The sequence below is a fragment of the Coregonus lavaretus genome (genome assembly GCF_964263955.1).
Source record: "Coregonus lavaretus genome assembly, chromosome: 9".
Lineage (NCBI taxonomy): Eukaryota > Metazoa > Chordata > Actinopteri > Salmoniformes > Salmonidae > Coregonus > Coregonus lavaretus.
In genome coordinates, this window is record NC_139996.1 from 2,287,718 (window position 1) to 2,313,996 (window position 26,279).

The 26,279-nt window shown below is 42.0% G+C and overlaps 1 protein-coding gene across 1 annotated transcript in view; it reads right to left on the bottom strand.

The window, feature by feature from the left end:
* LOC311134709 (kinesin-like protein KIF23) overlaps positions 1 to 25,955 on the bottom strand; it is a 64,956-nt gene extending 39,001 nt beyond the window's left edge. Inside the window, exons 1-9 of the mRNA XM_084168478.1 lie at positions 25,901 to 25,955; positions 25,599 to 25,665; positions 24,828 to 24,956; positions 22,709 to 22,814; positions 21,787 to 21,923; positions 21,481 to 21,593; positions 19,026 to 19,196; positions 4,287 to 4,399; positions 3,121 to 3,242 (exon numbers count right to left, since the gene is read on the bottom strand). Of these exons, the coding sequence (XP_084024604.1) occupies positions 3,121 to 3,242; positions 4,287 to 4,399; positions 19,026 to 19,196; positions 21,481 to 21,593; positions 21,787 to 21,923; positions 22,709 to 22,814; positions 24,828 to 24,956; positions 25,599 to 25,665; positions 25,901 to 25,914 (972 nt within the window). The 5' untranslated portion in view covers positions 25,915 to 25,955. The remainder of the gene's footprint in view (positions 1 to 3,120; positions 3,243 to 4,286; positions 4,400 to 19,025; positions 19,197 to 21,480; positions 21,594 to 21,786; positions 21,924 to 22,708; positions 22,815 to 24,827; positions 24,957 to 25,598; positions 25,666 to 25,900) is intronic.
* Positions 25,956 to 26,279: the final 324 nt, after the last annotated feature.

Sequence of the window (26,279 nt, forward strand, 5' to 3'; positions counted from 1 at the left end):
GATACTACAGTAGTTTCAAATATTGCGATATGCCTGGACTGGTCTGTTTGCTTTTCACTGACAGTCGCAACTCAACAATCTAGGCTGATTTGGTACTTGCCTCGCGCTCTCCGCCCGCTGCCCAAATTGAGGGACCTTCCGACTGTAGGCTATGCGATTTATTGGTAGAGCACGGCGCTTGTAACGCCAAGGTAGTGGGTTCGATCCCCGGGACCACCCATACGTAAAAATTTATGCACACATTACTGTAAGTCGCTTTGGATAAAAGCGTCTGCTAAATGGCATATTATTATTATTATATTATTATTAAAACAATCCACCTGTTTTTAATTTAACAAGTTACTGATCCTCTGTGTCCAAACCATGCTTTCTGGTGTAGTAGCCTATTTTGAATGATTGTAATTATTTCCGCATAGACAGGAGTAAGCTAATTAAGGTTTTATAATTTTGGCAATTTAATTCAAGTTACTTTAGGAAAGCTTAGCTTCCCCTAGCCTTGTGGACGCACCGCCTACGTAATCTAACATCTTCAAATTGCTCATCAGAATTCGGTAAGAATGACGCATGCTGTTGCATCGGAGTTGTATGTTTTGTTAAGATGAATTACCTTCAACTAAATGTGATTTCTGTCATTCTGAGAACCGTGGGTGGACGCCGTAAACAGGTTACCAGTGCCTAAAATTAACTTTTTGGTCCACCAGCTACTGTGGCAGGTAAATGAAAAAAAATCTACGAGCCACTCAAAATATTTTTCGCCATAATCCAAAAACAAAACCATGACCATGCTTTGTAATGTTTCTAAAAGGAGAAATGGATTAGTAATAAGTAATGTGGTATACTGCTCAATTTCATCAGTCTTTTAACCAAAATATCAGATGAGACAAAATGTTCAGCTGCCCCTTTGAAAGGGGTGGAAGGTTACCGTAGTAACAGACCACTCAAGTCATGTCACGTGTGTCTGAGATTTGGGATCGGACTAGGGGCGTCCCTTCGCTATCAGTTGAAGCAGCAGACTCAAACTAACTTTAAATACAACTGAGCTTGTGAACAAAACAATGTAAATAGCCAAGTAACACGAGGACAAAGCCTCACTTTGTAGACTTGAGTAAATTACACCAACTTATGCACCTCCAAAAATGTCTCTGTATTTTCACTCAGCTCCTGTCAGGCAGTGTTGCTGCGTGAGGTGGGATGTATGATTCGTATTTCTTTGTGCGATTAGCAGCTGTGAACCAAAACTGCAGAAATACTTGGTAAACAGCTACTGCAGCATTTTCTACTATAAAATCGCAACTCGCATGTGCTCATACTTGACTTTGGACTATTTTTATTCGCGAATGTAATGCTTGCACTGTAGAGCCCTACACATTGACCTGCATTTGGCGGGTATTAATTTTATGCCTGGTACAGAGTTGAGTACCGGTTGGTAGCCAGCTAGTAACAGTGACTAAAGTTCAGGGCAGGGTACTGGGCAGAGGCTGGCTAGTGGTGACTATTTAACAGTCTGATGGCCTGGAGATTGAAAAATAGCTTCTGTCTCTCAGTCCCAGCTTTGATGCCGCGGAGCTGAGATCCTTGATGATCTTCTTGGCCTTCCTGTGACACCGGGTGCTGTGTAGCTCAGTTGGTAGAGCATGGCGCTTGCAACGCCAAGGTTGTGGGTTCGATTCCCACGGGGGCCCAGTATGAAAAAATGTAATGTATGCACTCACTAACTGTAAGTCGCTCTGGATAAGAGCATCTGCTAAATGACAAAAAATGTAAAAATGTAAAATGTCCTTGAGGGAGTGTAGGCAGTGTGCCCCCGGTGATGCGTTGGGCAGACCGCACCACCCTCTGGAGAGCCCTGAAGTTGCGGACAGTGCAGTTGCCGTACCAGGCGGTGATACAGGATGCTCTCAATGGTGCATCTGTAGAAGAGGCGCTGTTACGCCTTCAGACTGTGTGGATGGACCATTTCAGGTTGTCAGTGATGATCGAGGAACATGAATCCACGATCAACTCCTTTGTTTTGTTGACGTTGAGAGAGAGAGGTTATTTTCCTGGCCCCACTCTTTCAGGGCCCTCACCTCCTCCCTGTAGGCGGTCTCGTCATTGTTGGTAATCAAGCCTACTACTGTTGTGTCGTCTGCAAACTTGATGATTGAGTTGGAGGCGTGCTTGGCCACGCAGTCATGGGTGAACAGGGAGTCCAGGAGGGGGCTGAGCACGCACCCTTGTGGGGCCACTGTGTTGAGGATCAGCGAAGTGGAGGTGTTGTTTCCTACCTTCACCACCTGGGGGCGGCCCGTCAGGAAGTCCAGGACCCAGTTGCACAGGGCGGGGTTCAGACCCAGGGCCTCGAGCTTAATGATGAGCTTGGAGGGTACTATGGTGTTGAATGCTGAGCTATAGTCAATGAACAGCATTCTTACATATGTATTCCTCTTGTCCAGATGGGATAGGGCAGTGTGCAGTGCGATGGCGATTGTGTTATCCGTGGATCTGTTGGGGTGGTATGCAAATTGAAGTGGGTCTAGGGTGACAGGTAAGGTAGAGGTGATATGATCCTTGACTAGTCTCTCAAAGCACTTCATGATGACAGAGGTGAGTGCTACGGGGCGATAGTCATTTAGTTCAGTTACCTTTGCTTTCTTGGGTACAGGGACAATGGTGGCCATCTTGAAGCAACTGGGGACAACAGACTGGGATAGGGAGAGATTGAACATGCCCGTAAAGACTCCAGCCAGCTGGTCTGCACATGCCCTCTGACCCGGCAGCCTTGCGAGAGTTAAGATGCTTAAATGTCTTACTCACCAGTCACCTTGCCGTGGTTAAATGCGGTGGTTTGCGTGAATGCTGCCATCTATCCATGGTTTTTTGGTTTGGATAAGTTCTAATCATCACAGCAGGAACAAAAATTCCTCTATGCACTTCCTGATGAACTCAGTCACCGAGTCATTGTATACGTCAATGTTATTCTCAGAGGCGACCCGGAACATATCCCAGAATATAATCTTGAGACATAGATTCCGATTGGTCATACCAACGGAGTGGGATTCTTGTCTGATTCTATTGAAGAGACAGAGGCGATAAAAGCGTTGGGCTAAAAGTGCAATTTATTATATATGATGATATTACCTGTAAGATGTTGTCACCATCTGCATCCAGGGGGGCCTGAGCCAGTTTGATGATGAATACACTGTGGGAGCGACTGGACTCTCTGTTGAGCTGAGTGTTGGCTATACGCCTCTTCTTCTGACCTGTAATGTAACCAGACAGTCAACCTAACATCAATACCTATATAAGATCACACTGTGGGAGCGACTGGACTCTCTGTTGAGCTGAGTGTTGGCTATACGTCTCTTCTTCTGACCTGTAACATAACCAGACAGTCAACCTAACATCAATACCTATATAAGATCACACTGTGGGAGCGACTGGACTCTCTGTTGAGCTGAGTGTTGGCTATACGCCTCTTCTTCTGACCTGTAATGTAACCAGACAGTCAACCTAACATCAATACCTATATAAGATCACACTGTGGGAGCGACTGGACTCTCTGTTGAGCTGAGTGTTGGCTATACGCCTCTTCTTCTGACCTATAATATAACCAGACAGTCAACCTAACATCAATACCTATATAAGATCACACTGTGGGAGCGACTGGACTCTCTGTTGAGCTGAGTGTTCGCTATACGCCTCTTCTTCTGACCTGTAACGTAACCAGACAGTCAACCTAACATCAATACCTATATAAGATCACACTGTGGGAGCGACTGGACTCTCTGTTGAGCTGAGTGTTGGCTATACGCCTCTTCTTCTGACCTGTAACATAACCAGACAGTCAACCTAACATCAATACCTATATAAGATCACACTGTGGGAGCGACTGGACTCTCTGTTGAGCTGAGTGTTCGCTATACGCCTCTTCTTCCGACCTATAAACAACAAACAGGAGATCAAGTTCAACCAAATCAACCTCAATTAGCTACTCAATAACATGATATGGCCCAGGTCAAACACAGAATGGATGGGTTGTGGTAGCAGGAAATGTTGCTTGGTCTCTGGGATGAGCAAAGAACTTCATGAAAACGGTATTGCTGTAAAAAGGGCCTTAATGGCTGCATTTACACAGACAGACCACCCCCCCCCCCCCCCAATAATTGTCCAAACGGTCAGATTGGGCTGCCTGTGTAAACGCAGCCTTTGATAGATTAGGTGTTTAGTGAAGGGTTTGATAGATTAGGTGTTTAGTGAAGGGCTTGATAGATTAGGTGTTCAGTGAAGGGTTGATCTGATCCTACCTCTCCAGAACACCTCAAAGGCCTCTTCTGTAGACTTGACTTCTACCTCGGTGCAGCCGGCCACGTACATGTTGTGGTTCTGGTCCTCTCTCAGGATCTTAGACTGGGGCGGTCTACACAGACACAGAGACAGACACAGAGACAGACACAGACAGAGACAGACACAGAGACAGACACAGACAGAGACAGACACAGAGACAGACAGAGACAGACAGAGACAGACACAGACAGAGACAGACAGACACAGAGACAGACACAGAGACAGACACAGAGACAGACACAGACAGAGACAGACAGAGACAGACACAGAGTCAACTGACTGATATTGCTGACCTACCTGGTCCTAGATGCGTTTGTGTCGTCTGGCCAACCACTATGGTCATTCGTAAAAGAACAAACCGATCTGGGACCAGGCTGATGCTGTGTACGGTTTAGTACTGAACATCTTATACGTAGAAGACTGGCTCACGTTACATTTTAACGCATGAATGTTTGACAGCCACAAAAAGCATTAGACAGTCAAGGCTAAAGCAACATACAAAACAAAGAAAGCAAAGCAACATACAGCAACATAGAGCAGTTCTGCCACTACAAAGCACACAGAGAGCACGACAGCTAATGAACACTTCATGGTTGCAACATTGAAGCTTCTGTAGCATTATACATGTAGCTATAGGAGTTTATTTTCTATGTGTGACATACATGACCTCCTGGTTGGGCTGCCTCTGAGGAGTGCCTCCACCGTTCCACCTAGCAAAGTAAGGAACACGGGAAGATTTATCTGACTGCAATAACTACTCTAATGGGAAACTATACCATACAGTAGGACCAGGAGATAACTACTATACCATACAGTAGCCAGTAGGACCAGGAGATAACTACTATACCATACAGTAGCCAGTAGGACCAGGAGATAACTACTATACCATACAGTAGGACCAGGAGATAACTACTATACCATACAGTAGCCAGTAGGACCAGGAGATAACTACTATACCATACAGTAGCCAGTAGGACCAGGATATAACTACTATACCATACAGTAGCCAGTATGACCAGGAGATAACTACTATACCATACAGTAGGACCAGGAGATAACTACTATACCATACAGAAGCCAGTAGGACCAGGAGATAACTACTATACAATACAGTAGGACCAGGAGATAACTACTATACCATACAGTAGCCAGTAGGACCAGGAGATAACTACTATACCATACAGTAGCCAGTAGGACCAGGAGATAACTACTACTCTAATAGGAAACTATACCATACAGTAGGACCAGGAGATAACTACTATACCATACAGTAGGACCAGGAGATAACTACTATACCATACAGTAGCCAGTAGGACCAGGAGATAACTACTACTCTAATAGGAAACTATACCATACAGTAGGACCAGGAGATAACTACTATACCATACAGTAGGACCAGGAGATAACTACTATACCATACAGTAGCCAGTAGGACCAGGAGATAACTACTATACCATACAGTAGGACCAGGAGATAACTACTATACAATACAGTAGCCAGTAGGACCAGGAGATAACTACTATACCATACAGTAGGACCAGGAGATAACTACTATACCATACAGTAGCCAGTAGGACCAGGAGATAACTACTATACCATACAGTAGGACCAGGAGATAACTACTATACCATACAGTAGGACCAGGAGATAACTACTATACCATACAGTAGCCAGTAGGACCAGGAGATAACTACTATACCATACAGTAGGACCAGGAGATAACTACTATACCATACAGTAGCCAGTAGGACCAGGAGATAACTACTATACCATACAGTAGCCAGTAGGACCAGGAGATAACTACTACTCTAATAGGAAACTATACCATACAGTAGCCAGTAGGACCAGGAGATAACTACTACTCTAATAGGAAACTATACCATACAGTAGCCAGTAGGACCAGGAGATAACTACTACTCTAATAGGAAACTATACCATACAGTAGCCAGTAGGACCAGGAGATAACTACTACTCTAATAGGAAACTATACCATACAGTAGCCAGTAGGACCAGGAGATAACTACTACTCTAATGGGAAACTATACCATACAGTAGCCAGTAGGACCAGATGATAACTACTACTCTAATAGGAAACTATACCATACAGTAGGACCAGGAGATAACTAATATACCATACAGTAGCCAGTAGGACCAGGAGATAACTACTATACCATACAGTAGCCAGTAGGACCAGGAGATAACTGCTACTCTAATGGGAAACTATACCATACAGTACCCAGTAGGACCAGGATATAACTACTACTCTAATGGGAAACTATACCATACAGTAGCCAGTAGGACCAGGAGATAACTACTACTCTAATAGGAAACTATACCATACAGTAGCCAGTAGGACCAGGATATAACTACTACTCTAATGGGAAACTATACCATACAGTAGCCAGTAGGACCAGGAGATAACTACTACTCTAATAGGAAACTATACCATACAGTAGCCAGTAGGACCAGGAGATAACTACTACTCTAATGGGAAACTATACCATACAGTAGCCAGTAGGACCAGGATATAACTACTACTCTAATGGGAAACTATACCATACAGTAGCCAGTAGGACCAGGAGATAACTACTACTCTAATAGGAAACTATACCATACAGTAGCCAGTAGGACCAGGAGATAACTACTACTCTAATGGGAAACTATACCATACAGTAGCCAGTAGGACCAGGAGATAACTACTACTCTAATAGGAAACTATACCATACAGTAGGACCAGGAGATAACTACTATACCATACAGTAGCCAGTAGGACCAGGAGATAACTACTATACCATACAGTAGCCAGTAGGACCAGGATATAACTACTACTCTAATGGGAAACTATACCATACAGTAGCCAGTAGGACCAGGAGATAACTACTACTCTAATAGGAAACTATACCATACAGTAGCCAGTAGGACCAGGAGATAACTACTACTCTAATAGGAAACTATACCATACAGTAGCCAGTAGGACCAGGAGATAACTACTATACCATACAGTAGCCAGTAGGACCAGGAGATAACTACTACTCTAATAGGAAACTATACCATACAGTAGCCAGTAGGACCAGGAGATAACTACTACTCTAATAGGAAACTATACCATACAGTAGGACCAGGAGATAACTACTATACCATACAGTAGCCAGTAGGACAAGGATATAACTACTACTCTAATAGGAAACTATACCATACAGTAGCCAGTAGGACCAGGAGATAACTACTATACCATACAGTAGCCAGTAGGACCAGGAGATAACTACTATACCATACAGTAGCCAGTAGGACCAGGAGATAACTACTACTCTAATAGGAAACTATACCATACAGTAGCCAGTAGACCAGGAGATAACTACTACTCTAATAGGAAACTATACCATACAGTAGCCAGTAGGACCAGGAGATAACTACTACTCTAATAGGAAACTATACCATACAGTAGTAAGTAGGACCAGGAGATAACTACTACTCTAATAGGAAACTATACCATACTGTAGCCAGTAGGACCAGGAGATAACTACTATACCATACAGTAGCCAGTAGGACCAGGAGATAACTACTATACCATACAGTAGCCAGTAGGACCAGGAGATAACTACTACTCTAATAGGAAACTATACCATACAGTAGCCAGTAGGACCAGGAGATAACTACTACTCTAATAGGAAACTATACCATACAGTAGGACCAGGAGATAACTACTACTCTAATAGGAAACTATACCATACAGTAGCCAGTAGGACCAGGAGATAACTACTACTCTAATAGGAAACTATACCATACAGTAGCCAGTAGACCAGGAGATAACTACTACTCTAATAGGAAACTATACCATACAGTAGCCAGTAGGACCAGGAGATAACTACTACTCTAATAGGAAACTATACCATACAGTAGCCAGTAGGACCAGGAGATAACTACTACTCTAATAGGAAACTATACCATACTGTAGCCAGTAGGACCAGGAGATAACTACTATACCATACAGTAGCCAGTAGGACCAGGAGATAACTACTATACCATACAGTAGCCAGTAGGACCAGGAGATAACTACTACTCTAATAGGAAACTATACCATACAGTAGCCAGTAGGACCAGGAGATAACTACTACTCTAATAGGAAACTATACCATACAGTAGGACCAGGAGATAACTACTATACCATACAGTAGCCAGTAGGACAAGGATATAACTACTACTCTAATAGGAAACTATACCATACAGTAGCCAGTAGGACCAGGAGATAACTACTACTCCAATAGGAAACTATACCATACAGTAGCCAGTAGGACCAGGAGATAACTACTATACCATACAGTAGCCAGTAAGACCAGGAGATAACTACTACTCCAATAGGAAACTATACCATACAGTAGCCAGTAGGACCAGGAGATAACTACTACTCCAATGGGAAACTATACCATACAGTAGCCAGTAGGACCAGGAGATAACTACTACTCTAATAGGAAACTATACCATACAGTAGCCAGTAGGACCAGGAGATAACTACTACTCTAATAGGAAACTATACCATACAGTAGCCAGTAGGACCAGGAGCTAACTACTACTCTAATAGGAAACTATACCATACAGTAGCCAGTAGGACAAGGATATAACTACTACTCTAATAGGAAACTATACCATACAGTAGCCAGTAGGACCAGGAGATAACTACTACTCCAATAGGAAACTATACCATACAGTAGCCAGTAGGACCAGGAGATAACTACTATACCATACAGTAGCCAGTAAGACCAGGAGATAACTACTACTCCAATAGGAAACTATACCATACAGTAGCCAGTAGGACCAGGAGATAACTACTACTCCAATGGGAAACTATACCATACAGTAGCCAGTAGGACCAGGAGATAACTACTACTCTAATAGGAAACTATACCATACAGTAGCCAGTAGGACCAGGAGATAACTACTACTCTAATAGGAAACTATACCATACAGTAGCCAGTAGGACCAGGAGCTAACTACTACTCTAATAGGAAACTATACCATACAGTAGCCAGTAGGACCAGGAGATAACTACTACTCTAATAGGAAACTATACCATACAGTAGCCAGTAGGACCAGGATATAACTACTATACCATACAGTAGCCAGTAGGACCAGGAGATAACTACTACTCTAATAGGAAACTATACCATACAGTAGCCAGTAGGACCAGGAGATAACTACTACTCTAATGGGAAACTATACCATACAGTAGCCAGTAGGACCAGGAGATAACTACTACTCTAATAGGAAACTATACCATACAGTAGCCAGTAGGACCAGGAGATAACTACTACTCTAATAGGAAACTATACCATACAGTAACCAGTAGGACCAGGAGATAACTACTTCTCTAATAGGAAACTATACCATACAGTAGCCAGTAGGACCAGGAGATAACTACTACTCTAATAGGAAACTATACCATACAGTAACCAGTAGGACCAGGAGATAACTACTTCTCTAATAGGAAACTATACCATACAGTAGCCAGTAGGACCAGGAGATAACTACTACTCTAATAAGAAACTATACCATACAGTAGCCAGTAGGACCAGGAGATAACTACTACTCTAATGGGAAACTATACCATACAGTAGCCAGTAGGACCAGGAGATAACTACTACTCTAATGGGAAACTATACCATACAGTAGCCAGTAGGACCAGGAGATAACTACTACTCTAATAGGAAACTATACCATACAGTAGCCAGTAGGACCAGGAGATAACTACTACTCTAATAGGAAACTATACCATACAGTAGCCAGTAGGACCAGGAGATAACTACTACTCTAATAGGAAACTATACCATACAGTAGCCAGTAGGACCAGGAGATAACTACTACTCTAATAGGAAACTATACCATACAGTAGCCAGTAGGACCAGGAGATAACTACTACTCTAATAGGAAACTATACCATACAGTAGCCAGTAGGACCAGGAGATAACTACTACTCTAATAGGAAACTATACCATACAGTAGCCAGTAGGACCAGGAGATAACTACTACTCTAATAGGAAACTATACCATACAGTAACCAGTAGGACCAGGAGATAACTACTTCTCTAATAGGAAACTATACCATACAGTAGCCAGTAGGACCAGGAGATAACTACTATACCATACAGTAGCCAGTAGGACCAGGAGATAACTACTACTCCAATAGGAAACTATACCATACAGTAGCCAGTAGGACCAGGAGATAACTACTACTCCAATAGGAAACTATACCATACAGTAGCCAGTAGGACCAGGAGATAACTACTACTCCAATGGGAAACTATACCATACAGTAGCCAGTAGGACCAGGAGATAACTACTACTCTAATAGGAAACTATACCATACAGTAGCCAGTGGGACCAGGAGCTAACTACTACTCTAATAGGAAACTATACCATACAGTAGCCAGTAGGACCAGGAGATAACTACTACTCTAATAGGAAACTATACCATACAGTAGCCAGTAGGACCAGGAGATAACTACTATACCATACAGTAGCCAGTAGGACCAGGAGATAACTACTACTCTAATAGGAAACTATACCATACAGTAGCCAGTAGGACCAGGAGATAACTACTATACCATACAGTAGCCAGTAGGACCAGGAGATAACTACTATACCATACAGTGGCCAGTAGGACCAGGAGATAACTACTATACCATACAGTAGCCAGTAGGACCAGGAGATAACTACTACTCTAATAGGAAACTATACCATACAGTAGCCAGTAGGACCAGGAGATAACTACTACTCTAATGGGAAACTATACCATACAGTAGCCAGTAGGACCAGGAGATAACTACTATACCATACAGTAGCCAGTAGGACCAGGAGATAACTACTACTCCAATAGGAAACTATACCATACAGTAGCCAGTAGGACCAGGAGATAACTACTACTCCAATGGGAAACTATACCATACAGTAGCCAGTAGGACCAGGAGATAACTACTACTCCAATAGGAAACTATACCATACAGTAGCCAGTAGGACCAGGAGATAACTACTACTCTAATAGGAAACTATACCATACAGTAGCCAGTTGGACCAGGAGATAACTACTACTCTAATAGGAAACTATACCATACAGTAACCAGTAGGACCAGGAGATAACTACTTCTCTAATAGGAAACTATACCATACAGTAGCCAGTAGGACCAGGAGATAACTACTACTCTAATAAGAAACTATACCATACAGTAGCCAGTAGGACCAGGAGATAACTACTACTCTAATGGGAAACTATACCATACAGTAGCCAGTAGGACCAGGAGATAACTACTACTCTAATGGGAAACTATACCATACAGTAGCCAGTAGGACCAGGAGATAACTACTACTCTAATAGGAAACTATACCATACAGTAGCCAGTAGGACCAGGAGATAACTACTACTCTAATAGGAAACTATACCATACAGTAGCCAGTAGGACCAGGAGATAACTACTACTCTAATAGGAAACTATACCATACAGTAGCCAGTAGGACCAGGAGATAACTACTACTCTAATAGGAAACTATACCATACAGTAGCCAGTAGGACCAGGAGATAACTACTACTCTAATAGGAAACTATACCATACAGTAGCCAGTAGGACCAGGAGATAACTACTACTCTAATAGGAAACTATACCATACAGTAGCCAGTAGGACCAGGAGATAACTACTACTCTAATAGGAAACTATACCATACAGTAGCCAGTAGGACCAGGAGATAACTACTACTCTAATGGGAAACTATACCATACAGTAGCCAGTAGGACCAGGAGATAACTACTATACCATACAGTAGCCAGTAGGACCAGGAGATAACTACTACTCTAATAGGAAACTATACCATACAGTAGCCAGTAGGACCAGGAGATAACTACTACTCTAATAGGAAACTATACCATACAGTAGCCAGTAGGACCAGGAGATAACTACTATACCATACAGTAGCCAGTAGGACCAGGAGATAACTACTATACCATACAGTGGCCAGTAGGACCAGGAGATAACTACTATACCATACAGTAGCCAGTAGGACCAGGAGATAACTACTACTCTAATAGGAAACTATACCATACAGTAGCCAGTAGGACCAGGAGATAACTACTACTCTAATGGGAAACTATACCATACAGTAGCCAGTAGGACCAGGAGATAACTACTATACCATACAGTAGCCAGTAGGACCAGGAGATAACTACTACTCCAATAGGAAACTATACCATACAGTAGCCAGTAGGACCAGGAGATAACTACTACTCCAATGGGAAACTATACCATACAGTAGCCAGTAGGACCAGGAGATAACTACTACTCCAATAGGAAACTATACCATACAGTAGCCAGTAGGACCAGGAGATAACTACTACTCTAATAGGAAACTATACCATACAGTAGCCAGTTGGACCAGGAGATAACTACTACTCTAATAGGAAACTATACCATACAGTAACCAGTAGGACCAGGAGATAACTACTTCTCTAATAGGAAACTATACCATACAGTAGCCAGTAGGACCAGGAGATAACTACTACTCTAATAAGAAACTATACCATACAGTAGCCAGTAGGACCAGGAGATAACTACTACTCTAATGGGAAACTATACCATACAGTAGCCAGTAGGACCAGGAGATAACTACTACTCTAATGGGAAACTATACCATACAGTAGCCAGTAGGACCAGGAGATAACTACTACTCTAATAGGAAACTATACCATACAGTAGCCAGTAGGACCAGGAGATAACTACTACTCTAATAGGAAACTATACCATACAGTAGCCAGTAGGACCAGGAGATAACTACTACTCTAATAGGAAACTATACCATACAGTAGCCAGTAGGACCAGGAGATAACTACTACTCTAATAGGAAACTATACCATACAGTAGCCAGTAGGACCAGGAGATAACTACTACTCTAATAGGAAACTATACCATACAGTAGCCAGTAGGACCAGGAGATAACTACTACTCTAATAGGAAACTATACCATACAGTAGCCAGTAGGACCAGGAGATAACTACTACTCTAATAGGAAACTATACCATACAGTAGCCAGTAGGACCAGGAGATAACTACTACTCTAATGGGAAACTATACCATACAGTAGCCAGTAGGACCAGGAGATAACTACTATACCATACAGTAGCCAGTAGGACCAGGAGATAACTACTACTCTAATAGGAAACTATACCATACAGTAGCCAGTAGGACCAGGAGATAACTACTACTCTAATAGGAAACTATACCATACAGTAGCCAGTAGGACCAGGAGATAACTACTATACCATATAGTGCCTTCAGAAAGTATTTATACCACTTGACTTATTCCACATTTTGTTGTTCTATCGCCTGAATTCCAAGTGGATGAAATAATAGTTTTCCCTCACCCTTCTACACACAGTACCCCATAATGACAAAGTGAAAACATGTTAAAAAATAAATGAAAAACAGAAATCTAATTTGCATAAGTATTGAGATTCAAGTCTGTGCTTTGGCTGGGCCACTCAATGACTTTCCAATTTTTTCTCAGGAGTGGCTTCCGTCTGGCCTCTCTCCCATAAAGCCCAGATTGGTGAAGTGCTGAAGAGACTGTTGTCCTTCTGGCAGGTTCTCCCATCTCAGCCAAGGAACACTGTAGTTATGTCAGAATGGTCACGGTTCTTAGTCACCTGCCAAACCAAGGTCCTTGCCCGGTTGCGTAGTTTGGTCGAACGGCCAGCTCTAGGCAGTATGGGTAGTTCGATATTTTTACACTGTGCTCTTGAAAACTTTCAACACTGTATAAAGTGCCTTCAGAAGGGATTCACTGTATAAAGTGCCTTCAGAAGGGATTCACTGTATAAAGGGCCTTCAGAAGGGATTCACTGTATAAAGTTCCTTCAGAAGGGATTCACTGTATAAAGGGCCTTCAGAAGGGATTCACTGTATAAAGGGCCTTCAGAAGGGATTCACTGTATAAAGTTCCTTCAGAAGGGATTCACTGTATAAAGGGCCTTCAGAAGGGATTCACTGTATAAAGTTCCTTCAGAAGGGATTCACTGTATAAAGTTCCTTCAGAAGGGATTCACTGTATAAAGTTCCTTCAGAAGGGATTCACTGTATAAAGGGCCTTCAGAAGGGATTCACTGTATAAAGTGCCTTCAGAAGGGATTCACTGTATAAAGTGCCTTCAGAAGGGATTCACTGTATAAAGTGCCTTCAGAAGGGATTCACTGTATAAAGTGCCTTCAGAAGGGATTCACTGTATAAAGTGCCTTCAGAAGGGATTCACTGTATAAAGTGCCTTCAGAAGGGATTCACTGTATAAAGTTCCTTCAGAAGGGATTCACTGTATAAAGGGCCTTCAGAAGGGATTCACTGTATAAAGGGCCTTCAGAAGGGATTCACTGTATAAAGGGCCTTCAGAAGGGATTCACTGTATAAAGTGCCTTCAGAAGGGATTCACTGTATAAAGGGCCTTCAGAAGGGATTCACTGTATAAAGGGCCTTCAGAAGGGATTCACTGTATAAAGGGCCTTCAGAAGGGATTCACTGTATAAAGTGCCTTCAGAAGGGATTCACTGTATAAAGTGCCTTCAGAAGGGATTCACTGTATAAAGTTCCTTCAGAAGGGATTCACTGTATAAAGGGCCTTCAGAAGGGACTCACTGTATAAAGTGCCTTCAGAAGGGATTCACTGTATAAAGTTCCTTCAGAAGGGATTCACTGTATAAAGTTCCTTCAGAAGGGATTCACTGTATAAAGTTCCTTCAGAAGGGATTCACTGTATAAAGTGCCTTCAGAAGGGATTCACTGTATAAAGTTCCTTCAGAAGGGATTCACTGTATAAAGGGCCTTCAGAAGGGATTCACTGTATAAAGTGCCTTCAGAAGGGATTCACTGTATAAAGTGCCTTCAGAAGGGATTCACTGTATAAAGGGCCTTCAGAAGGGATTCACTGTATAAAGTTCCTTCAGAAGGGATTCACTGTATAAAGTTCCTTCAGAAGGGATTCACTGTATAAAGTGCCTTCAGAAGGGATTCACTGTATAAAGTTCCTTCAGAAGGGATTCACTGTATAAAGTTCATTCAGAAGGGATTCACTGTATAAAGGGCCTTCAGAAGGGATTCACTGTATAAAGTTCCTTCAGAAGGGATTCACTGTATAAAGGGCCTTCAGAAGGGATTCACTGTATAAAGTTCATTCAGAAGGGATTCACTGTATAAAGGGCCTTCAGAAGGGATTCACTGTATAAAGTTCCTTCAGAAGGGATTCACTGTATAAAGGGCCTTCAGAAGGGATTCACTGTATAAAGTTCCTTCAGAAGGGATTCACTGTATAAAGGGCCTTCAGAAGGGATTCACTGTATAAAGTTCCTTCAGAAGGGATTCACTGTATAAAGGGCCTTCAGAAGGGATTCACTGTATAAAGTTCATTCAGAAGGGATTCACTGTATAAAGGGCCTTCAGAAGGGATTCACTGTATAAAGTTCCTTCAGAAGGGATTCACTGTATAAAGGGCCTTCAGAAGGGATTCACTGTATAAAGTTCCTTCAGAAGGGATTCACTGTATAAAGTTCATTCAGAAGGGATTCACTGTATAAAGGGCCTTCAGAAGGGATTCACTGTATAAAGTGCCTTCAGAAGGGATTCACACCCCTTGACTTTTTACACATTGTTGTTACAGCCTGAATTTAAAATGGTCACTGGCCTACACACAACACCCCATAATGTCAAAGTGAAATTTTGACAAATAAATTAAAAATTAAAAGCTGAAACTTCTTAAGTCAATAAGTATTCAACCACTTTATGGTAAGCCTAAATAAATTCAGGAGTAAGAATGTGATTAACACGTCACATAATAAATTGCATGGACTCACTCTGTTTGCAATAGTGTTTAACATTATTTCTGAATGACTACCTCATCTCTGTACACCACATATACAATTATCTGAAAAGGTCCCTCAGTCGAGCAGTGAATTTCAAACACAGATTCAACCACAAAGACCAGGAAGGTTTTCCAATGCCTCGCAAATAGGGACACCTATTTGTAGATTAAAAAATGCAGACCTTGAATATCCCTTTGAGTATGGTGAAGTTATTAATTACACTTTGGATGGTGTATCAATACACCCAGTCACTACAAAGATACAGGCATCCTTCCTAACTCAGTTGCCGGAGAGGAAGGAAACCGCTCAGGGATTTCACCATGAGGCCAATGGTGACTTGAAAACAGTTACAGAGTTGAATAGCTGTGAGAAAACTGAGGATGGATCAACAACATAGTTACTCCACAATACTAACCTAATTGACAGAGTGAAAAGTTGGAAGCCTGTACAGAATAAAAGTAATCCAAAACATGCATCCTGTTTGCAACAAGGCACTAAAGTACTACTGCAAAAAACGTGGCAAAGCAATTCACTTTTTGTCCTGAATACATGTTTGGGGCAAATCCAATACAACACATTACCGAGTACCACTCTCCATATTTTCAAGCATAGTGGTGACTCCATCATGTTATGGGTATGCTTGTAATGGTTAAGGACTGGGGAGTTTTTCAGGATAAAAAAAATAAACATTATGGAGCTAAGCACAGGCAAAATCCTAGAGGAAAACCTGGTTCAGTCTGCTTTCCACCAGACACTGGGAGATTAATTACCTTTCAGCAGGACAATAACCTAATACAAGGCTAAATCTACACTGGAGTTGTTCACCAAGAAGACTGAATGTTCCTGAGTGGCCGAGTTACAGTTTTGACTTAAAATCTACTTGAAAATGTATGCCAAGACCTGAAAATGGTTTTCTAGCAATGATCAACCAATTTGACAGAGCTTCAATAATTTAAAGAATAATTGGCAAATGTTGCACAATCCAGGAGTGGAAAGCTCTTAAAGACTTACCCAGCAAGACTCACAGCTGTAATCACTACCAAAGGTGCTTCTACAAAGTACTGACTCAGGGGTGTGAATACTTATGTAAAAGAGACATTTCTGAGTTTCATTTTGACATCTGACTATCAACTCTGTTCAGAGATCTCTAGTATGAGGACCATACAGTGCATTCAAAAAGTATTCAGACCCCTTGACTTTTTCCACATTTTGTTACGTTACAGCCTTATTCTAAAATGGATTAAATTATTTTTTCCCCCTCAATCTAGACAAAATACCCCATAATGACAAAGTAAAAACACGTTTTTAGAAATGTTTGCAAATGTATTAAACATAAAAAACAGAAATACCATATTTACATAAGTATTCAGACCCTTTGCTATGAGACTCAAAATTGAGCTCAGGTGCATCCTGTTTCCATTGATTATCCTTGAGATGTTTCTACAACTTAATTGGAGTCCGCCTGTGGTAAATTCAATTGATTGGACATGATTTGGAAAGGCACACACCTGTCTATATAAGGTCCAACAGTTGACAGTGCATGTCAGAGCAAAAACCAAGCCATGAGGTCGAAGGAATTGTCTATAGAGCTCCAAAACAGGATTGTGTCGAGGAACAGATCTGGGGAAGGGTACAAAAACATTTCTGCAGCATTGAAGGTCCCCAAGAACACAGTGGCCTCCATCATTCTTAAATGGAATAAGTTTGGAACCACCAACTCTTCCTAGAGCTGGCCGCCCGGCCAAACTGAGCAATCGGGGGAGAAGGGCCTTGGTCAGGGAGGTGACCAAGAACACAATGGTCACTCTGACAGAGCTCCAGAGTTCCTCTGTGGAGATGGGAGAACCTTCCCAAGCCACTCCTCAGTAAAAGGCACAGGACAGCCCGCATGGAGTTTGCCAAAGGGCACCTAAAGGACTCTCAGACCATGAGAAACAAGAACTCTTGGGCCTGAATGCCAAGCGTCATGTCTGGAGGAAACCTGACACCATCCCTACGGTGAAGCATGGTGGTGGTAGCATCATGCTGTGGGGATGTTTTTCAGCGGCAGGGACTGGGAGACTAGTCAGGATCGAGGGAAAGATGAATGGGGCAAAGTACAGAGAGATCCTTGATGAAAACCTGCTCCAGAGTGCTCAGGACCTCAGACTGGGTCAAAGGTTCACCATCCAACAGGACAATGACCCTAAGCACACAGCCAAGACAACGCAGGAGTGGCTTCGGGACAAGTCTCTGAATGTCCTTGAGTGGCCCAGCCAGAGCCCGGACTTGAACCCGATCTAACATCTCTGGAGAGACCTGAAAATAGCTATGCAGCGACACTCCCCATCCAACCTGACAGAGCTTGAGAGGATCTGCAGAGAAGAATGGGAGAAACTCCCCAAATACGGGTGTGCCAAGCTTGTAGCGTCATACCCAAGAAGACTCAAGGCTGTAATCGCTGCCAAAGGTGCTTCAACAAAGTACTGAGTAAAGAGTCTGAATACTTATGTAAATGTGATATTTCCGTTTAAATTTGCAAATATTTCTAAAAACGTGTTTTTGCTTTGTCATTATGGTGTATTGTGTGTAGATTGATGAGAAAAAATAATTGTAGCCATTTTAGAATAAGGCCGTAACGTAACAAAATGTGGAGAAAGTGAAGGGGTCTGAACAATTTTTCCCGAATGCCCTGTATTTTAGGAAATAACCTAGTCTGCTGAGAAATATTAAAAATGCTAGGGGAGGATTTTAATCCATCATTTCACTAGTTAGGCTTGCCATATCTACAGACTGACCGAAACATTCATTCCCATATATCTGCTGTAACTATCTTACTTGGGTTTGATGGGGTCGTAGGGGGCTTCCTCCAGGAGATCATAGATATAGTTGTTGTATATCTCGATGTAGGAGACAAACACACTGTAGCTACTGTCCTCGTCCACCTCGTCCACCCTGCACGCCTCCTCTGGGTTGATCATGTCTGCAAACTCTGGGTCCAGCCTCTGCCTGAAACCAAGGGTTGGAACCAAAATTACATTTCCAATCGTACTATTCTGAACAGAACCATCATTTTTTCTGTTCAACTGTTCTGACCCACAAACTAAAGTTCTGAATTATATCAATGGCATTGTTGAATACTTGTTTCTGATTGGCTTGAAGGGCATTCTAGATCGTGCATTATTTCCCTATAATGCACAGTATATCGGCAGGGTAGAATTCAATGGCTTTCGTTCTGTTTGAGCTGCTTTTGAAAGCAAAAGTCGAATTGAAAACATATTTGGCATTGCTGAATTCTATTTTCATAATAGCAAGCTAGGACTGATGGTTTGGTTAGCTAAACTAGCAAGTCTGTTTGGTTACCACGGCCACTCCTCTTGTGGTCTAGTAAATTTGCTAGCCCTTTTCAGTGGATGTTGAACATTTCTACCTGCGAATGTACACATTTCTAGCAGCAAACTTGTTAAATTATAGCCATGGTGTTAGAGCCAATTTAGACATATTTGTATAAAACAGAACATAGAGCTCCATGTAGGTGTATATATTTATGAAATATGTGATTAAATATTAGGTACGTCCCGTTATGATTTATATTGACCTGATTGAGATATAATCCTTTATTATTAGTGTACCTTAGTTTTTGGCTCCCCCTGCTGGCCATTCATTGTACTGTGGTAAGTCTTAGGGGGGGGGGTCCTACCTAGACACAGGAGCTGTAGTCTTTTGATAATAGATGCATACAAACAGGCCATATTATGTATTTATGTCAAGTAATCTATGCTTTAAGTTGATTGGAGAATATGTTTTGTTAGATAAGAAAAATAAATCATTTTTTGTTGCACCATATCCCCGGATCTCATTGAATGTTTTTGCCGTTTGGCTTTTGGGAACTTCGAATGCGTCCGAAACAACCCCGCTTCAGGCTTGGGCAGTGACTATGTTCAATTGGTAAGGAAGTCACTACACAAGGTATAAAAGGGATAATCAGCTTGGGGCTCTATGCGTTCTCAGGAAAATAATGCAACTCCATGGAAGGTCAGTTCCTCTCCACTAGCGTGTTGGGGAAAACACCTTCCACGTCGTTCATTATTTTCCATAGAACGTATAGCCCCTCATTAATTATCTCTTACGCAATGTGGTATACTACTCAATTTCATTAAATTTTTTGTGACCCGAGTCTTTTAACCAAAATAATCGAGACAAAATGTTCAGCTGGCCCTTTAAGGGCGCGAGATTAACATGGTAACGGGGCCACTCGAGGTCATGGTAACGGGGCCACTCGAGGTCATGTCACGTGTCTCTGTGTGATTTGGGACGTGACTGGTGGTAGAAGGCATCTACAGCGTCTCTTCGCTGTCAGTTGAAGCAGCAGATTCAAACTAACATTGAGTTTGTGAACAAAACAATGTAAATAGCCAAGTAACGAGGACAAAGTCTCACTTTGTTGACGTTCAAGTAAATTAGATTAACTTTTATGCCTGTGCACAGCGCCTCCAAAAATGAATCTATCAGCGTCTCACTCAGTGTGCAAAATTGTTGCTGCGCGAGGTGTGATTCATATTTCTTTGTGCGATTAGCATCAATGAAACAAAACAGTAGAAATACTTTGAAAACAACTACTTCAGAATTTTTCCCCTAGAAATTGTATCTCACACATACTTGACCTGACTATTTTTATTCACAAATGCAATGCTCGCACTGTAGAGCCCTGCAAATTGACCACCCGCCAACGTGGCTGGTGAAAAAGACATTCTTACCAGCCAATCCCTAAACCTACCCACATTTGGCGGGTGGCCATTTGATGCACTTAGGACCTCATGATCCGATATTATCACCATACTTAGGTGCCGATACGATATGTATGTATTGCGATTCTATATGATTTTATTGCGATTCCTATAAAATCAGTTTTATTTTTTGCCTGATTCCACTTCCCCCTGTTTTTTCTGGTTTTCATTTGCAAAATCACACGTGTTTTTGAAAAAGCCTTTCCATCTACCAGAATCCTTTTCATTAGCATCATCGCTAACGGCTACATAGTTGAAAGTTGCAGGAAATACGAATCACTGATGGATTCTGTTCATGTCCTATGATAAACTTGGGCAAATTAAAAAATTTTCAATACATTTTTTGAATATTGTTAAATTCTGTCTTAATGTCTGGATTCCGTGATTCTGTCCACATTGCCAATTTTATAGGCCCCTAAATAAATACAGGGGAAATGATGTTTGCGGATCATTCACATAAAGACAAACAGACTTGAGTTTCAGGCGCCCTCGTTATAAAAACTCACCTGGAGGGTGTTTTAGGGACAGTGGTTGGTTGGTTCTCTCTCTTCTGGCGCTCCAACAGAGCATCCACCTGGTTCTGGACCTCCATACCATTCTTATCATCTGTCTTCAACACCTGCGCATCACAGCGGAATTAGATATGGAATGGGACAGACTGGCACTATGGATCCAAGCTTGGAGATTTCTCTAACCAAGTCTCAAGTAGGACCTTTTATAACAGATGGGACGTTATTATGGACTCAGCTTGACTTTAGACCAGCTTCGAAGATGAAAGCATCCAAGAAACAATAGTTGCTTATTTTTCTTACGAATCGTTTGGCCTGGTAGGGCCCGATGCTGTTGAAGATCATGTCCAGGGAACGGGGCAAGAGTCCTCCCTGTCCTGGAGACCCAGTCATAGTGAAGGTCTTCCCACTGCCCGTCACCCCATAGGTAAACAGCAGACCTGGAGAAGGGGAGAGATAGACATCCTAATTAACAGGCATTCAACACGGGATGGCAAGACATTCCAGGGTCCTACATACATTAGTGCACACTGTAGCAAAACATTTTGCAACTGAAAATTAAAACAAGCTTTATTTATTGGACAGGTTCTGGTAGCCCCTCCCTGGTTGGTCCTGTTAGTTCCAAGTGTATAAACCGGTTAGCTGACAAAGTCACAAAAACGATGCGCTTCAAATGGGGCAGAAGGCTGTGTTGCGTTATGATTCTCAAACGGTCAGATAGCTAGCAACAATGACAACAAGCATGTGGGGAATCGTAGGTGGCTCGTTTCATCTCGTTGTATCTTGTTATTGATACCATGTCTTGTTTTGAGGTGTTTTGACTGATGTCACGTCTATGCTAATATGGCTCAAATTAGCGTTCTAGCTAACCAACAACTATAACAATGTATTGAGACAACATGTGCTCATTGTGTAAATGTATTTGTTTTCTCTAAACATTGGAGAGGAAATATAGTTTCCATGTTGTCAACAATCTCAGCCAACCCCGTCTGTTTGCCCCATAGTTGAGCATGCGTAGGTTTTGTTGCTAAACAACCAACCCCCGTCTAGAACCGATGTATGCAGTACACATCCAGTAACGTACCAATACAGGGTACACATCAAGTCATGAAAGAGAGATGGACACGGGCACACTGTTGAATGCACCCTCGGTTTTATTGAGCACAGATGACCAGCTGTTGGCAATAGAATGGCAGATGAAAGGGGATCAACCGGTTTACCTTACCATTTTTACTGTGAATGAGGTCATCAACGAGCGGCTTGGCAATATCCTGAAACAATTCCATCTGGGACGTCTTTATACCAAGCACCTTCTGGAAGGAGTACTGCGTCTGTCAAAGCAAAGTGGGTGTTAACCGTTGGCTGTTAAGAGAGTTGGGCAATAAACCCTTCCGTCTGATCCTAATGCACATCCAGCACCTTGTTCAGCTTCAATGACACATGAAAAAGAGGGTACAGTGTCTTTGAAAGTATTCATACCCCTTGACTTATTCCACATTTTGTTGTGTTCCAGCCTGAAATCAAACTGGACTAAAATCGTTTTTCCCCCTCACCCATCTACACACAACACCCCATAATTACAAAGTGAAAACATGTTTTGAGAAAATGTTGCAAATTTATTTATTAAAATACTGAAATCTCATTTACATTAGTATACACACCGAGTCAATACATGTTAGAATTATTTTTAAAATTATTCAAGCAGTTCAGCTGACACAAGACTGAATCCAAACATTACACTGTTGATTTTACATTTACTGTACTTTACGCCACATTTGTTGATAACGAAATCTGAAAATACTCTGGATACATTCAGTAACATGATCAGAATATTCCTGTAAAATGTGGGGTAGGTGCAACATAAGACAAATAAATAACAAGGGTTTGAGTGAGAGGACTAACTGGTCTCCAAGTGGACACACCTCTCCAAAGTGTGCACAGTTCCTAAGTCATTTACATTTTAGTCATTTAGCAGACGCGCTTATCCAGAGCGACTTACAGTTAGTGAATACATACTTTTTTCGTTTTTTTTTTCATACTGGCCCGCCGTGGGAATCGAACACACAACCCTGGCGTTGCAAACCAACTGAGCTGCATCCCTGCCGGCCATTCCCTCCCCTACCCCGGACGACGCTGGGCCAATTGTGCGCCGCCCCATGGGTCTCCCGGTCTCGGCCGGCTACGACAGAGCCTGGATTCGAACCAGGATCTCTAGTGGCACAGCTAACACTGCGATGCAGTGCCTTAGACCACTGCGCCACTCGGGAGGCCATTTCAATGCACTTTTATGACTGAAAGAAGAGTCTTCAACTTAGCTCTCCTAGCTGTGCCGTTGAGGAACCATAACAAGCACACTTGTAGTTTAGTTTGGAACGCAGCCCTGCATCTCCATCGTCACAAAATTACTGTTGTTGTTTACGCAATCCAAAAACAGTCCGTTATAAAATCGCAATCTGGGTCAGGTGGGCATCATTTGAAAGCATGTTATATTACCAATATGACTAGATAAATTATAAAATATGATCTTCCAGTGTTAGTCTTTCACAAGGCAATTCAGGGACACCGATCATAATTTTGGTGTCCATAGAAAGGAGTCATGAGTGCATTCAGGTGCATGTGCTGCGGGCGGGTGTGTGGCTCGCTTGTATGACATCAAAGCAGTATTTATTATATTCCTCAACGTCTCATCTTTCAAAATACACAGAGGCTTCTTAAATTTACAGCATTTCCCTCACTCAGACAACAAAACATTAGCAAAAGTTGCCACATTAGCGGGAGGGATGGGACGGCTGTCAGACAAAACCCATACAAATCAAATCTTATTGGTCACATACACATATTTAGCAGAAGTTATTGCGAGTGTAGCGAAATGCTTGTGTTTCTAGCTCCAACAGTGCAGTAGTATCTAACAATTCACAAATCTGAAAGTAAAAGAATGGAATTAAGAAATATATAAATATTAGGATGCGCAATGTCGGAGTGGCATTGACTAAAATACAGTAAAATAGAATACACTATATACATATGAGATGAGTAAAGTAGTATGTAAACATTATTAAAGTGACAGCGCTGTGAAGCGCAGAGCCAGAGCTCTGTCGTCATGTATAGCATGTTACTGTACAGCCACTGCATTCCAATTTAAGCGTTTATCAGTGCCCAAATCTGCCACTTACAACCAGTATATGGGTACGAGTGTAAAGGGTTAATCAGCACTCCAACATTTTTGGGGTGTGTGTCAACTCATGCTTTTCACTGTTTTTTTTTTGGTCTTCAGCAGCAGCAGAGGAAATAGCTAAGATTTCACAAATACATGTCACACAGAGGTTTCACAGCCAGACACATACCTCCTTGAACTCTCCATTCCTGTTGGCTTTGAGTCCATCAGGAGCATGTAACTGGATGGTGGTGTTGCTGATCACTTCGATACAACACTCCTCATCCTCCACTCCGAGAGGTCTCACACGACAGTACACCTGAGAGACAGCACCAAAACAATACAATAACTAAAACAATTACAATGTGATGAACCTCATCAGAGTTGTCCTGTATGAGTGGCCTGAGGTCCCCAACCCTTTCTCTAGTAGTGAATTAAGCCTGAGACCCAAATAGCACCATATTCCCTATATAGTGCACTACTTTTGACCAGGGAGCATAGGGCTCTGGTCAAATGGAGTGCACTATGTAGGAAATTGGTTGCCATTTGGGATGCACTTTATTCAACACTTACAGACATGGTTTTCATTGGCTTAAGGTGGCTGGATCATATAGCTAGCCAATTAGCTAATTTGATTAATTATAATTCCATGGACACAATTACAATGTGATGACGAAGCTCGATCAGTGAGGTGTTCTACAGGAGAAGCCCTGGCAGATCCCCAACCCACCTGTCTCCAGACATTCAATACATAAAGGTGGCTCTGTTCTAGATATATCATAGAACTTCAATAACTAATTTTAATAGGCTGTATGTTTGCAAATGGATTTAGTTAGGTCATTCTTGCCATGCAAGAGAATTGAGGAAATCATGAAACCTATCAGAGGCATCAACTCAGTGACAGATAAAATGTTCAAAATGTGCTGACTAGTTAGTAAGGAATGTTCTGTCGTTTACTTACACCAACGGGATCTTTCTGGTTGCTGGATGGCTTCTTTGGAGCAGGTCTACGAGGGGTTTTGCACTTCCTAAGCAATCAAATGGAAAAAACCAACAACAGGTAGCCAAGTTAGCAAGCTAGCTAACGTTAGCGACTAGCCAATTTTTGCCTTAGCTGACCTGGTTGGCTAACGTTAGCTACATAACGTTAACTCGACAACTTGACGAGGTTAGATTACGAAACTAGCGGGCTAAAGATATTGGTTATTTTCAAATAACTTTATAATAAATCATTTTTATTGCAATCGCAACATTTATACTCACGTAGGTCGTATCATTGTGAATTGTTATCGTTTGATTTTCTTTCAACTCGGTTTCCTTCTCCTCCAGTTCCAAGTTCGAACGTTCCCTCCACTCACCTCGCGGACAAAACGTTATTCAAATTCAACCAATCAGCGTCGACTGGACCACCGGAAGTTCCACCCAACTACTTCTGGGACAGTGCGGAACTTCAAAATAAAAGTCATTTATACAACACTGCCGCCTACTGGGCAGAAGCTGTAACTCGCAGAGAAGTTACAAAACACGTGTGGCGAATGCATGGAAATTGCAAAAAAATAATAATTTTTATTTAACCTTTATTTAACCAGGTAAACCAGTTGAGAACAAGTTCTCATTTACAACTGCGACCTGGCCAAGATAA